Below are 14,806 nucleotides of genomic sequence, written 5' to 3'. Positions count from 1 at the left end.
ACTATACCCCCAGCTGCTCAGCGCCAGGATACCCTCACAGGTGATATTGCACTCTACAGAGGTGCACAACATACTATTATACCATACCATAATGGCTTGGGAGCCAGACGAAGAGAGAATAGTTGGCATGCAAATGGGGAGTGAACAAAAGTTAAGAGTCTGGGTTTCAGATGATGCAAATTGCAAACCTGGGGTCTCATAAAATGCTGTACAAAGGGGAGAGCCTAGGATATGGTTAAAAGGACTGGAGTCTAAATAAGGGACAGCGCAAAGCTGCAGCAGTGGTTCAGGAAAATTAAACAGAACCTGTAGATGAAAGTCTTCAAATATGGAAGAGGCTGGATGATTGGGAAAAACTACATCAAGCCTGGCAGCAGGGGAGTCTGAAAAAGGGATGGTGGGGAAGGGTGAAGCTGGGTAGCTTGAGGAGAGTGAGGAAAAAGAGTAGATGCTGAGTAATCAATTCAAGGGAAAAAGGATTCGATGGCTGACCCAAAGAGTGGGTAGGGAGATATTAGTACAAGGGTAGAATTTGGACAATGAATAGGAAAAGTCAGAAAGATAAAGGGTCAGGGATTTTGGCTAGAACAGGACTGCACAGCGCCAGCCCAGGATGCAACATACGAGCACTGTACTGCTGTGCGCTACTCGATTTAGGAAAGCTCTGGCACGTGCAGTGTGCAGAAGCACTTGAGGAAGCTCCTGCCAAGCACCTTGGTACCGCCGTAACAGAATGATTGACTGTAGGCATGACGTCACACTGTCTGCAGTCAGTACCATGAAGAGACAAAGCTTCAGGCACATTCATTGCACCTCCACAGAAGCTTCTCAGAACACACTAGAGAGAGCTCCAGCAAAGCAATACATGTTGTAATTTATTAGTCAACAACTCATCTTCTGAATTAAAAAATAATTCAAAATACAAAATATTTGGAAGGCTCATTAATCAGCCCACAGGACTCAGATTTAGAGGGTGCAGGCACTCATATATGCTGGGCCGGCCCTGCCCGGCACCCCCATGGCTATGGCACTGAGCATCTACCTCTAAGATATGATTTTTCCTCTACCCCGATCACATGTCGGGGAAACGTAAAGGATTTCTTCCCCATTTGGGAGAAGATTGCTCAAGCTAATTTTAACCCCACCAAACATCCCACCTCGCACTCACAGCCAAAGCCCAGATCATCTCACTTTACTACAAGGAGATTCAAGAGCTCCTAGTCAAAGGAATCATAGAGCCATCAACATCAGGACAAAGGTGTCCTCTCCCTATAGTTCCTTTTTTCCAAGAAGGAAAGAAGGATGGATCTCTCTGACCAATCCTCACGTCAGTAATCTCAACAGACGCATCCTGTCAGAATATTTCCAAATGGTCACCTTACAGGATTTCATCCCCCTATTGCAGCTAGGCGACTTCATGGCCACACCAGACCTGAAGGACACTAACTTTCCCATCTCAATCCATCCTACTACCTCCACTTCAGGGTAAGTGGTCAACATAACCAGTGGAAGTATTAGCCTTTAGCATCACCACTGCTCCACGGGGTGGTAGCTGCTCACCTCATGAGGGATGGAACTCACGTCTTCTTCTACCTCAACGATTGGCTGATCAACAGCTCAAGCGGATAGGAATGCGTAACCGACACCAAGGCCACAATCTCCGCTCAGCCATAGGTTCATAGCGAATGTCACCAAGGCGCACTTGGAGCTGGTTCAAATTCAACCCTTCTTAGGATCAGTATTCAACTCCGTAGTGAGCAAAGCCTTCCCTAGCCTCCAAAGGCAATCAAAAGGCATTAAATCAGCTTCTCCATCTTTTTCAGCCCCTCCATCCACTTCACATTGTAATGCACCTTCTAGGTATGATGGCTTTGTGCACTGCTATAGTGCCCTGTGCCAGACTACATATATGCCCACTTCAGGAATGCTTTACATGCCAGTGGTCACAAGAGGAGGAACAGCTGGAAGATCTAGTGTTGGTAAAGACCAGCACCCATTGCTCTCTGTAGTGGTGGAACAGTGGTGGAACAGCAACAATTTGTTTCAGTGCAGGCCCTTTTTAGACCTAGTTCTGCAGGTGACCATCACCACTAATGCATCTCTAGTCAATTGGGGAGCACAACTCAATGACATGACAGTGCAGGTTATGTGGCCACCCCATCACCCACTTAGAATTGTTAGCCATTTATCTAGCGCTCAAAGCCATTCTTCAGCAGATTCAAAGCAAGGTAGTCGGGATCCACACTTGACTGCCATTTTCTATATACAAAAGCAAGGAGGCGATCACTCCCCTCAACTATTGGCCATTATGCAGCAAATCCATCACTAAGTTCATTACCTGGCAGAGTATCTTCCAGGAGTGGGCAGCGACTTCAAAGACCTGCTCAGCATGACGCAGCAACAAGTCCATGAGTGAGAAATCTACCCTCAAATGCTACTTTACTTCCAGAGATGAGGCACCCCAAACATAGCACTTTTCACCACACACAAAGACGCAAAATGCCCGAATTTTGCTGCCAGGCTTCTACATCCTCAGTCCATGAGCAATGCTTTGTGGATGAATTAATCAGGTATCTCTCATTGATTCCTTACATGTCCAGGAAGCTCAAACAAACATCCCTTACCCTCAGCCTGGTGGCTCTAATGTGGACCAGACAACACAACCATGGTTCTCAACCCTTCTAGAAATGCCCATTGCCCCCCACAAAGAGCTGTCCAACAGGCCAGACCTTCTCAAACAAAACCAAAGCAAATGTGATGGATATCCTGTCTGCCGTATTACAAAGTCCATAGGATATAATGGAATTGTAATATGGTGGACGGAATATCCATCACATTTTTGACAGAGTAACCCCGTCTTCCAAACTCTTAATCAGGCCCTATATACTTTTTCAAAATGCAATAAATGTTTGTGGCTTTTTTGCAGCCTCATAAAGGCAAGGCCATTTCTAAAGCAGGGATTGACAGGTGGATTGACAAGTGGTGTTGCTATGTGCAACATAAGTGGCTAGGGTATGCCCAGACATGGGTCCCATGCTTGCTGTGCCACTTGGATTCAAGCTAGCCCAGCTGATGAGGGGTGATACCCCAAAATGGGTCCCAGGATGCTTGTTTCCTGTCCATGGAGGACCTGGCCTGGCAGTTCGGGCTGGACTGCTCCCATGGGGACTGATTTGCCTGTGTCTGAGTCCAAACTGAGGTGACATGGTGAGCAAAATAAAGCTGGATTAAACCCAGGTCTGTGACTGGGGGTGGGTGTTTGAAAAGTTTAAACACTCCGTCCATCATTTTATTTTGTGGTGTTGCTATTGACAAGTGCATCCAATCCTGTTACGCAAAAGCAAAAAGAACCCTACATTCCCACCCCAAGCCAAACTCCACCTGCAAACAGGGAGCTACTATAACGTTTTTAGTGAGCATACTCATAGTAGACACTTTTATGGCTGCTATATAGTCCACTCCGCACACATTCACAAAGCATTATTGTGTGGACATTCTTCCCAGGCAACAAGCTAGAGTTGGTCAAACTGCCCTTAGGACTCAGCAGCATCCACTGGCTAGCCTCCACTTACGGGCTTAGGGTAGTACTGCCTTACAGTTGATGCCGAGCTAGTGTATCTAAAGACAGACATGCTTCGAACGGATTGTGTTACTCACCTTGTAACCATTTGATTGTTTCATGTAGTGCTGTAGATTCATAAATGCCTCCTGCTCCCCAGAAGACAGTATCTTGTCATAGATGTCTTTCACTTAATACTATTTTCTCTTTGTACGCATAGATGGTATTCTTGTCTGCTCGCTACTCCATTCCTACTTTCACTCATTGGGTGAAAAAAGCGTCTAAAAACGGAGTCAGAGCCTATCCGCATCCACAACCAGAGGAGTCACAGAGACATTGTGACTCAAAAGACTTCTGTGAAGAAAAACAAGTTGTAATAGTACAAGTTCAAAACTACATGGCAGGAGTGTGCAGAACATGTTAATCTATAGCACTTCATCCACAAAAAAATGCTTACACTGTAATTAACATTATCTTTAACATGTGTGGTAAATGCTCCACCGTACTCCGAAAAACTTCTAATGAGGACCAATGAGGCACATTGCAAAGTGGATATAATTACCATACTGGGGGTCAGGTGCCAATAACTCACAAATGTGGAATAAATGTGAAATAGCATACAAATATCTGAATTTTTACACCAAATCCTGCAGGTTTTCTGCTTGTTTTTTGCAGATTCTCACTCAAAAACAGATGCACATATTATGTGCTCTATTGAGGTTCCAAGCTAAACTAAATACCCTACTGTACATAAATCACTATCTCTTGATGTCACATAACTTTTGTTTGGAAATTCAAAAAAAAGTACAGAATGCCAGCAATACTGAAAAGATAGATTCTTTGTTGTGTCATAAGAAGCAAACTATTTTAAGGGTATAATATCTCTTGTACACAGTTTGAATGAGAGATTACAGATCTCATGATATGGCCCAGACTAAACAGTATAGAATATGGGTACCAGTGTGCACTTGTTTGTATGCCATGCTGACTTCCCATTACTGCAATATGCAGTTCATTGAAAACATTATTCAAATTAATCAAAGAAGAGCACATAAAAAAAGGCAAAAGTATATTTTGCATCCACAGTAAAGACTAGTAGACTATGGATACCTATCACTGATCATGTATGCCAAACCCACACCAGATTTTATGGATAAGCACTGAGTATGTAAATGTATGTGTGTGTTTGTGTGCCTGAGTATTTGCAAAGTGCAGACCTACATAGGTAGCACTTAGGCTCTGTACCTGGGCAGGGACTGTGAGATACAAATTAGGTTACAATAATGAGAATATATGTAAGTACTCATTCCTACTGTTTAGGGGGTCATTACGAGTGTGGTGGTCTTAAGAGTGCCACACTTGCTTTGGTGGTCCGACTGCCACATTACAACCCTGGAAGTCAGACCACTAGGGAATCGCCAGTTCCCCCAGGATCATGGATCCTGGCAGCCTGGCGTGGCAGAGATCGTAATCATAAGGGCCGCCCTGCAAGCAGCGCAGCCCTGCAGATTATGATCTTGTTCTCCACCAGCCTGTTTATGGCGGTTCCACTGCCATGAAAAGGCTGGTGGAGAACAGGTGCAGGGAGCCACAGGGGGCCCCTGCACTGACCATGCACTCGGCATGGGCAGTGCAGGGACCTGCCTTCCCAGCACCATCGCAATGTTCACTGTCAGCTTTGCAGACAGTGAACATTGCGATGGTGCTGGTGCACCCTGCTGGCTACAGCATTGCAGCTGGCTCAATTATGAGCCGGAGAGAATGCTGTAGCCTGTTTCCCGCTAGGCTGGCCGACCCAGCGGTAATCTCATAATGACTCCGGCGAGGAGGTCGATGCATGGGTGATGATCACCCTGTCGGGAGTTTGGCAGATGGGCTTTTCCATCCGCCAAACTTGAAATGACCCTCATAGTGATCTCTAAAAATGGCAATTCTAATGTGAATGATTCCATAGTGATGCTCGGTTCAGTTCAGTTATTGTTTATTTCGGTCTAATTTAGAACTCAAAAAGACAATACATTTATTTCACATCATACATTATAAAACAGTGGTTCCCAACCTTTTGGTTTCTGTGGACCCCCACTTTAACATTAATGGAACCCAGGGACCCCCACGGAATCATCATGGGAATCCGGGGACCCCCACCTGAGTCATTACAGAAAGCTGGGGACCTAATTTGTCAATATTTGTTAATATTTTTTAATTTTCTAGGCTCTCGCGGACCCCCTGAGAAGGCTTCGAGGACCCCCAGGGGTCCCCGGACCACAGGTTGGGAACCACTGTTATAAAACATTATATAAACTTCCAAAGTTAAAAACAGTGCAATCTCATCATAAAAACAATGCAACAGCATAGAATAAAAATCCTAAAAATTGTTAAGAATTGACAGGGCAGATCAAACTTTAGAGGTCAGTTCGCACATCTGCGCCTAACAGCCAGACCACTTCTGTTATAGTTCATAACAGAAACACATATTTCTACAGAACCAAGATGTTGTAAGAATATTAAAGGCAAAGAATATTGCCTAATGCTCACAGACTTCAAAACAGGTAGTAAAAGTATTTTTCAAGGATTTTCATAATGTGAACAAAAAAAAACATAAAGTGCACCATGCTTTGTGAAGTAATAGACAGATAATTCTTTATTGTGCAGACATTTAAAATCATTACAATAAAAACCATAAGTGCATTTTTGATTGTCAGTAATAACAAAGGCCAAAAGGCCTGGAACCAAAATAAGTTTAGAAATCACAAAAATACAAGAGATATAAAAAGTGCAAAAGTGTAGAAAGTATATGTTAAAAGAATACATAAAACTAATGTGCAATTTTTAGCCCTAGAGCAAGTGCACAAAGTCTTTAGGAGGTCCGGCCCTAAAGTACTAACAAAGGTCCGGAGTCTTCTCAGACCTTACAGGAGACCTAAAAAATGACTAATCCTGAGGGCTGGCAGGAGGCTAGTTAAGAAGGTGCTTATGCATGCATGATACCTCTTAACGAGTCTTGGACTAAAGTGAAATTAATAAACAGTTTCTCAAGAAGCAGGTCTTACAAGAGGACCAGACGGAGGGGTGTGATCTAGTCCAGCAGGGGAAGCAATTACAGTTGGACTTTTAAAAAATTGTGATCGCTTTAACAGTCTAATATAGTACAGCATCTGATGCACATGTAGATGATGCCCAAGCCGCTCTCAGAAACTTCAGAAATCGGACTGCTAGCTGTGAAGACTCACTTTTCAGGCATGCTTCAACATTTGTGCTACAGGTTCTAATATGTAGAGCACGCCATGTTGGACACAACCAAAATACTCTGAGGTGGTGCAGCTTTTTACAGATGCAAAGGATATGGATTAATCGACTGTAGCTGTCCTGGTCATCAAAGTTTCTCCAACCATACCAGTACGTTTTTAATGGGATTAACCCCAAACGCAATCTCATTAGCTCTTGCTTTTGAGCCAGGCTAAATGGCAGAGAAAGAAAAGTCAAGAGGTTCCCTGGCTCATAGAGAGTGGATGCCCAACTGCCATGGGTCAATATCTTGATGGTCTGGCACTCCAGTTCCATCGAAATTGCTTTTGTTTGCTTAGCTATCAATCTAGAAGTTATTGACACTGGGAGACCGCTTGACCAGATCTCACGACCCCTAAGTATCCAGTGCATGTGCAGTGCTGAAAATTATAGTTTTCAGTCTGTTTTCTTTCACATGTTTCACTTTCAGGCAATATACAAAACATTTTGCCTGAAGTGGCCAATGCTGAGAGACCAAGCAAAACTTGTAATAAATTTGGGCATGTGCCGTGCAGTTGGGGAGGTAGAAGACTCTTCAGGAGCACATGTATTGGGCCCTATCAAGCAACTTTGCATTATTTTTCTAAACATGATTGCACCATGCATTATTGTAGGAAGTAATTTACAGCTCAACACCTTTAACAATGGTCTAAGATCGGGATTCACCAGTGACTTCCGTAATTTGCAAAAGGCTCATTCTAGCGAGTTTGCAGCTGCCGGTTGCATGTGAATGTGGGAGGAAATGCATCCCCTATGGTTCAGCCACACTCCCAAATATTTGTAAACTTCCACGGCTTCAACCGGGCTCCCCTCAATGAACCAGGACCTTCTCTTTTTCAATTTAAGTGAGATTTTCAAAACTTCTGTTATGGTTACGTTTATCTTCAAGCTGTTAACTTGACTGTAGGTAGTAAGATTTTGAAAGGGGCATTTAGGAGGAAATCTAACCCAAGATCCCTGGGCAGGAAAGGCACATAAAAAGTGGATAGTGCTAAGTCTAAACCTCGTTAAATGAAACCCGCATTGAGGGCTATGAAATAAGGCAAGATAATTCTCCGGACCGTAGATGTAAATCAGGTTTGAGTGCGCTACCACTGTTTGCATCTTTAAAGCTTTAATTGACTGAGTTTTAAACAAGTAGTCAAAGAAAATGTTTTTTTCCATTTCCTTAGACAGAACAGTGCTGGAGCCCACTTGCTCAAACGAATGATTGATGAATTTCAGCCACGGAATCTTATCTATGCCATTCAATGCTAAGCAATCTTCCAAAACTGATCTAGAAAAGGCTGCTTCTGGAGAGGACCAAATTTTGACTCAAAAATGTAACGGGCAAGATGGGTCATATCAGCTAGACAATTTAGGCCCAGCTCCTCATGACTGATGTACGAGGATACTGGTTTCTGGGGTGGGTAGGATACAATTCACAGATCTGTTTTCCACGACCTGAAGAGGCTCTGCATTTACATAACCCTCGACCCACACACCATAAAGACCCACAGGAATACATTCGTTTTTATAAATAAGCATTTCTTTTTCCAATTTGGTGCCCAAACTGGAATAAAGATGGAATAATACTTCTATCATGCCCTGAAACAGTTGTGCTCTGATGTTAAGTAGGTGAACCCAGCTTAAAGAGCTATCAATACATATGCCAAATAATTGAAAGTGGGTACTCTGAGAATAGTAACACCTCCAACCACATGCATCCTAGATTACGTTTGTTGGACTCATGACCATCATGAAAGATTTTGAGAAAATAACCCTTAAATCTAGGTCAAGCATAAATGAGGTAAAGGATTCAAGAAGTGATTGGAGCCCATTTGCTGTTTGCACGTGAAGCACAGCGTCATCCACATATAGGAGACAAGGGACCGGACGAGAACCCATCTGGGGCATATCGTTCCTATTTTTGATCCAATGTTGGTCCAAGTCACTAATATAGAGGAGAAAAAGGAATGGGGTCAAGATGCATCCTTGCCATAGCCTTCTTTCAGATTTAATAGCAGTGGTACATTCCCCATTATGTCCATATCGAATTTTAATTGTCGTATTTGAATACAATTGCTTGAGGAGATCCACGAGTGACAGCTCAATACCCATAAAGCACAGGAGAGGTCAATAAAAGCCAGGTGTAAGGCACGACCCCTGGCTTTGACGTATTTCCCAACTATGTGCCTGATTTAGAGTTTGGTGGACAGGTTACTCCATCATAATTGTGATGGATTTCCTGCCCGCCATAATACAATGTCCACAGGGTAAGATGGAATCGTAATACAAAGAACAAGATATCTGTCATGTTTGTGACAGAGTAACCCCATCCGCCAAACTCTAAATCAGGCCCTATGAGGTAAAGGTCCATATCAATGAATTATAATAAATGGATAAGAAATACGCAGTGTGGGCCAAATTCAGGGAAATGAGTAAATGTACATCTGGAAGATATACCCATGTTTGGTATTCACAATAGCTTGCCTGAACACCTTTGAAAGTTACAGATTTTCAGGAATACTCCTAGTAAACATTTGTTAATTGACAAACAATGCGGAAGCACTTACACATACAGAACAGTATGTAGTGCACAACTGTGCATTGAGAAATGCTATTGGTTTTCTGCAATGCATTTTGTGGGGGGTTTCACCATGGGGAAAATATTTCCTGATGCAGAAGCGTACCCCATTACCGATGATTTATCTGTTGTGGATCGTCCCAGTTGTAGTCAGGGGTGTTCTCCTCAGGCTATGGCTGTTTTCTAGGTAAAGCGTGAGGGTGTTGTCTCAAAATCGTATGTAAGGCAGCTTTACAACCTTAGTCACATATTAACAATTGGGATGGGTGATCCAAAGTATCTTGAACTTACATCTAGCTTTTCTTCTTCTTTATAACTGGGGTGACACCTAGGGGATGTTTTATTTAATGATGTAACTACTGACTAGTTGTTAGCTGCTATATTTTTGTGTCTGACCATAAGCCAAAGCTTTGGAATAGCCTCACGATAAGAAAAGAATGACAATGGAGGTTGAGGATTTAATACCTTGATTACTTGCCAGTGATTTCGTTTCTATATTTCCCACCTCTGAAATGAGAATTGCTTATGCCTTCTAAAGGGGGCTTAAGTTCTTCCCCTGGAGGAGGACAAGTAAGGAGATACATAGTGCACATTTAAGAGGGGAAGCAGATGGTACACAGTTCTCGGGAGATTGAAAGTTTTCTTTTAGTTTAAGTAGCAGGGTGTCTAAAGGAGGCACAGTGACCTACATGTAAAGGAAAAAACTGGGTTAAGGAGGTGGGGATCGTAGAAGTGGCATTATTGGTAATGAAGGAATTAGAAGGTTCTTCACCACTGTCAGCATATCCTGACCACGTCACAGAAGAGATCATTTCTACATATGTGAAAAGTCGAAAATTTTGCAGTGCCTATAATGCATGATATTAGGACAAGATGTTGGTAGAAAGGCAGACTGTTCCAGAAGTTTGGTCCAGCTACTGAGAACTAAAATTACCCATGTAGGATAGGCTACAATCTACACAGTAATAATATGGCTGAGTTTGATGATCAAATATTTATTCCTGGTTGGTACAGTTTAAGTTTTTGTAAAGTGGAATCTGTTGATGAGCATATTTGTGCAGCCAAAATCACTGAGGCTACCTAGCTTTCTGCAATATTGTGACCGACCTCACTGAATTTGTTTTCTATTTGAAAACAGCAACATTGTTGATCAGCACAAGAAGTACTGCAGTACAGGGGAGTCATGCTATTTACTTTCTACATGGATGACATAAAACCAATTCAGTGAGAATACAATAGACATCCACTCTTATGTATTATTCCCAAACTGACAGTGTCTTCATATAACACAACTGTTCTGAAGTTTCAAGGACTCTTAGGCTGTATCCAAGTGAGGATTTTCTCAGCTATGCCTTCTCCCCCTGTCACAAATGTACCAGTTCTACTGGTTGGAGCAGTATGGTATCGCTGCGTTCGAGGGAAATGCATCTTAGTTCCTGGACTAACACACACAGAATTAGAGCTATTCATATTGTCACTCCTAGTAGAACCTAGGCCCAGATGTACCACTGTACTAGTCACAAGAACTGGTCCCAATTTGCCAGTATTTTTATGATCAGTATTCAATTTTGTGAACCGACCTATATATTAGTAGGTCTACTGATAGGTTTGGTTTGTAAAATTCAAAATCATGGTGAGTTGCAATCTAACGTACCTAATTACTGTACATTAGGTAGGTCACAAAGTGTGACTCACTCCGATTGGATACAATCACAGGGATATAGTTTCCCTCAATGGTCAGCAGGCAACCATGCTTGTGATTGTTTTTTAAATAAAGAAGCTTGTTTTGAAAGCAGATTTCCTTAAAGAAAATCGCACTGTTTTTCTTTTTAAAAATAAAGCTTTTTTCCTTAAAAAAGTTTCTCTGAGATATGACATTGGTCTGATGAACTACTGCCTAATCCTTCAGAAACTTTCTCCACTATTCATAAAGCAGAAGGGGTCCAAAGTGGGCCCTTTACTTTTGCGAAAAGGTTTCCACGTTAACTTGAAAGTTTGTGACTTTTTAGAGCTTTGCGATCGGAATTCCAGTCACAAACCATTGATGCACAGGTCACAAAATGTCATTTGGAAGGGAGGTCTCCAGCATGCCCTTGCAATTTGCAATTTGATAAGCATTCGAAATCCCATTTTAGTTGTCAATAAAAGTTTAACAACTACTAAAATGGGATTTGCACATAGAAAAAGTATATTTTGTGGTCACAAACGCTCTGATTCTGCGAATCAGAGCGTTTGTGACCTCAAAATAGGTTAGTACGCTTGGCCTTTGGTTCTACACAAGTAAGTGGAATGCATAATATCTATCAGATAGCTTCTCTTTACATGGTCTATATGAGCTCCTAAAACACTTCATTGTATATTGTTATTTCCAAGCAAACAAACTCCTTGGCTTCTCTCACCCAAACCTTTAACGATAAGTATCTCACTTCATCTTAACAGGTGTCGAAAGCGGCAGCGGATTTGATGGCATACTGTGAAGCCCATGCCAAGGAAGACCCTCTTTTGACTCCGGTTCCAGCATCAGAAAACCCGTTTAGAGAGAAGAAGTTCTTCTGCGCGATTCTGTAATCAGGGAAACAGCCTGGAGACCAGGCAGGCCTCTCTGGACATTGATGTAGAATTTTTAGCCATGTGGAACCCTTGCATGGGCCACAGAATTTGAAATTGCTCTGAAGCTTAAGGGATGTGCCTGTTTCGAGATATTAGTCATCTTTTCAGGAAGTAAGGAAGATCTACATCATGCAACTTAAAATCTGTAAATGGCCTGTAGAGAAACCAAGTAAAGCTAAAAATGTTTGTGACTTCCTGCTCACGCAGGAGGCTAATGATAGATTCTCCCTTCAAAAAGAGACAGGTGTGCAGCGCGAGATAACACTGAGGGTCTGTATAACCTTATTGGATTTATTAGTGTTGTTTTTCAGATACCAGTTGATTTAAGGTAAACTGTCAGTTTTAGCAGCAGGATAGATTGCAGTAGTGTTGTTACTTAACCTTTGGTCATGTGCTTTTCTAGTTTAATTTTATTCAGCTTCCAAGTAGACTCAATTCGGCATCGATAATTCTTAAGCGAGATACTAAACCAGACAGTGCAACCAGTGCCGAACAATGAATATCCCAATGTAAATGATGTCCACGTCACCTTTCTAGGAAAACATTACCACTCTTTCTAACATTTATAGATGGTAGATTTGATTCTGCAACTAAAAGTAATTTGTGTTGTAAACAGTGCTTCATATTTTTTGTAACCTACTTTGAGGGCGTGCTGCATGTTTACGTTCTCCCTGCCTTCCATTTAGATATTGAAATTGTTTAATTGTGTACCTAGGTGCAAGAAGCTGTAGAGGAAAAACAACTACTGAATCAGTGCAGAAATTGGGGGAATTAGTGCAAGTGCTATTGGTCTTACCATAATTTTCCCGTCGTGCACTTGCACATTGAAGGGTGCCTGACACAGCTTTAGCAATCGATTACCCAATAGGTGTTCCGGAAAAGAGAACTGCAGTCCTGGATTTAAAAAAAACAAAAAGCATTTGAAATCATTGGCGTCCGCCAGATTGCTACCAGAAAACACCACCGTATCATAGAGGAGCTCAGATTATCATGTGGCACACTATCCCATTCAAAGCACTGGTGGCTGATGCGTATCAGGATTAGATTGACATAGCCATCATGAAAAAAATATCTTAGAGGGAGTGAGATCCATGATATCTTTTTGTAGTAGCCACATAAATCTTTTGCTACCCTTCTGAAGGAACTTTATATCCCATTTGAAACAAAGTATATTTTTGCTATATTGTGGTAAACATGGATCTGTCTGTTTCAGCAGAGGGTTGTTTCTGTAGAGATGTCAGCGACTGCTTTGTCGGATCGCTGCTCTGATTTTGTGGCTTTTTTTTTGTTTTGGGAAACACGCAAAACAATTATAGAAAAGTACGTAAAAAGACAAAAGTTCCCCTCTAAAGGATATGAAACTTCCACCGGAGGTTGTGTCACACGATTCATGCTCTACAGCTGTTTTCACTGGTCTAATAAAAACAATGTAAATATATTGTAGATTGCACTTTTTTAAACTTGGAAACCTTCTTTAACTGAAGACAAAGCCCGGCCTGGTTCTCTGCGGCCATGAAATCCAACTCACACCTGACCCTTGCTCATTTTAACCATAATACTCATTCGTACGAACCTTGATGGTGAACTTAACATAGCATTCTTACTAAATAGTAATGGAACCTGAGGTACTGCCAACAATTGTGCAACAGCAGCACCACCAATAAGCATCTTCAACCCAACCCAGTTACCAACAGTTACAACTCGGCTTTTTAGCATGCTCTTTTTGTTTTCTCAATTCCATCAGAATATATGTAGCCATACATTAAATTTAAGCACTTGAAGGATCTGCAGTTTGTGTCCTATTCTTCCTATTCAAAATTTGAGATCAACCTATTGAGCATGAAGCCCTATGTAAAAAACAAGTTATTTTTATAACCAACTGCAACTGGATGGTCTTTGAGTGCAATAAAATGTAATCCTAACATGAACAGAATGTGCAGTAAAAAAAATTCACATGCCATTTGGGGATTTCTTTGGTGGCACCACTGTTGCAAATTGTTTCAATACATATACTTTGGTTCTAAAGTGCAACAAATTGTGGCACCCCTTTCCACTCATTTATCTTCGTTGTGCGTACAGAGAGATATTAGAAACGGTGGGGATAAAAATGCTAATAGTGATGCTGTGAAAGTATGACGGGGTGCACTTTGCATCAATCCTTTGCACAATGGAGAGCCAAAAAAAGGCTTTCACCTCCAAATACTCACACTGTACATACTGCACACCATATACCACTTCCACCCTACGGAGGGCCTAGAAACTGTGTCTTACAAAGATATCATGAGGACAGGCATGTGTGAGATGTTTTTAGACAAAGATATGTGTGGCTTGGCGAGTAGGTTCTTAAATATCCTGCCACACCAACTACCTTCGCATATGGATTTCCTGATCATTTCTTTTGAGGGGTAAGTGAATGTGAATGTGAGCCCTTGTCAGTTTTTTACAGGGAAACTTGAATGAATTTAACAAAGTAGTGGTCATTTTCATCCCATGTGAAACAATGTACTTGTTTTAAATAAACTTTTGGATTAATTTCAATGACTAATTGTTTTTTCCAGCAGCACAATGTAACATGCCTCTCCTTCCATGATATCCTTGTGTGAAGAGCATTGGTTGTACAATAACCGATGCCGTGAATATTCCAGCCACAGGGATGTCTTCACTCTGTGGATACCAGAATAAATGCAGAAGTATACACGAGAACGAAAAAGGAAAAGGCTATGAATAAGCACAAAACATGATTTGGAACTTAAATGAATCAGCTCCTGTTTAATTTCATGACAATT

At 41.8% G+C, this 14,806-nt stretch overlaps 1 protein-coding gene across 7 annotated transcripts in view; it reads left to right on the top strand.

The window, feature by feature from the left end:
- The window catches only part of GNG2 (G protein subunit gamma 2), a 237,304-nt gene extending 222,746 nt beyond the window's left edge, over nt 1–14,558 (top strand). For all 7 annotated transcript variants that reach the window (XM_069208642.1, XM_069208637.1, XM_069208640.1 and 4 more), the window contains one exon: nt 11,850–14,558. In XM_069208642.1, coding sequence (XP_069064743.1) covers nt 11,850–11,978 — 129 coding nt within the window. In that variant the 3' untranslated portion in view covers nt 11,979–14,558. The remainder of the gene's footprint in view (nt 1–11,849) is intronic.
- Nucleotides 14,559–14,806: the final 248 nt, after the last annotated feature.

The sequence above is a fragment of the Pleurodeles waltl genome, chromosome 9, assembly GCF_031143425.1.
Source record: "Pleurodeles waltl isolate 20211129_DDA chromosome 9, aPleWal1.hap1.20221129, whole genome shotgun sequence".
NCBI lineage: Eukaryota > Metazoa > Chordata > Amphibia > Caudata > Salamandridae > Pleurodeles > Pleurodeles waltl.
This window is presented reverse-complemented; position numbering and strand designations above follow the sequence as displayed.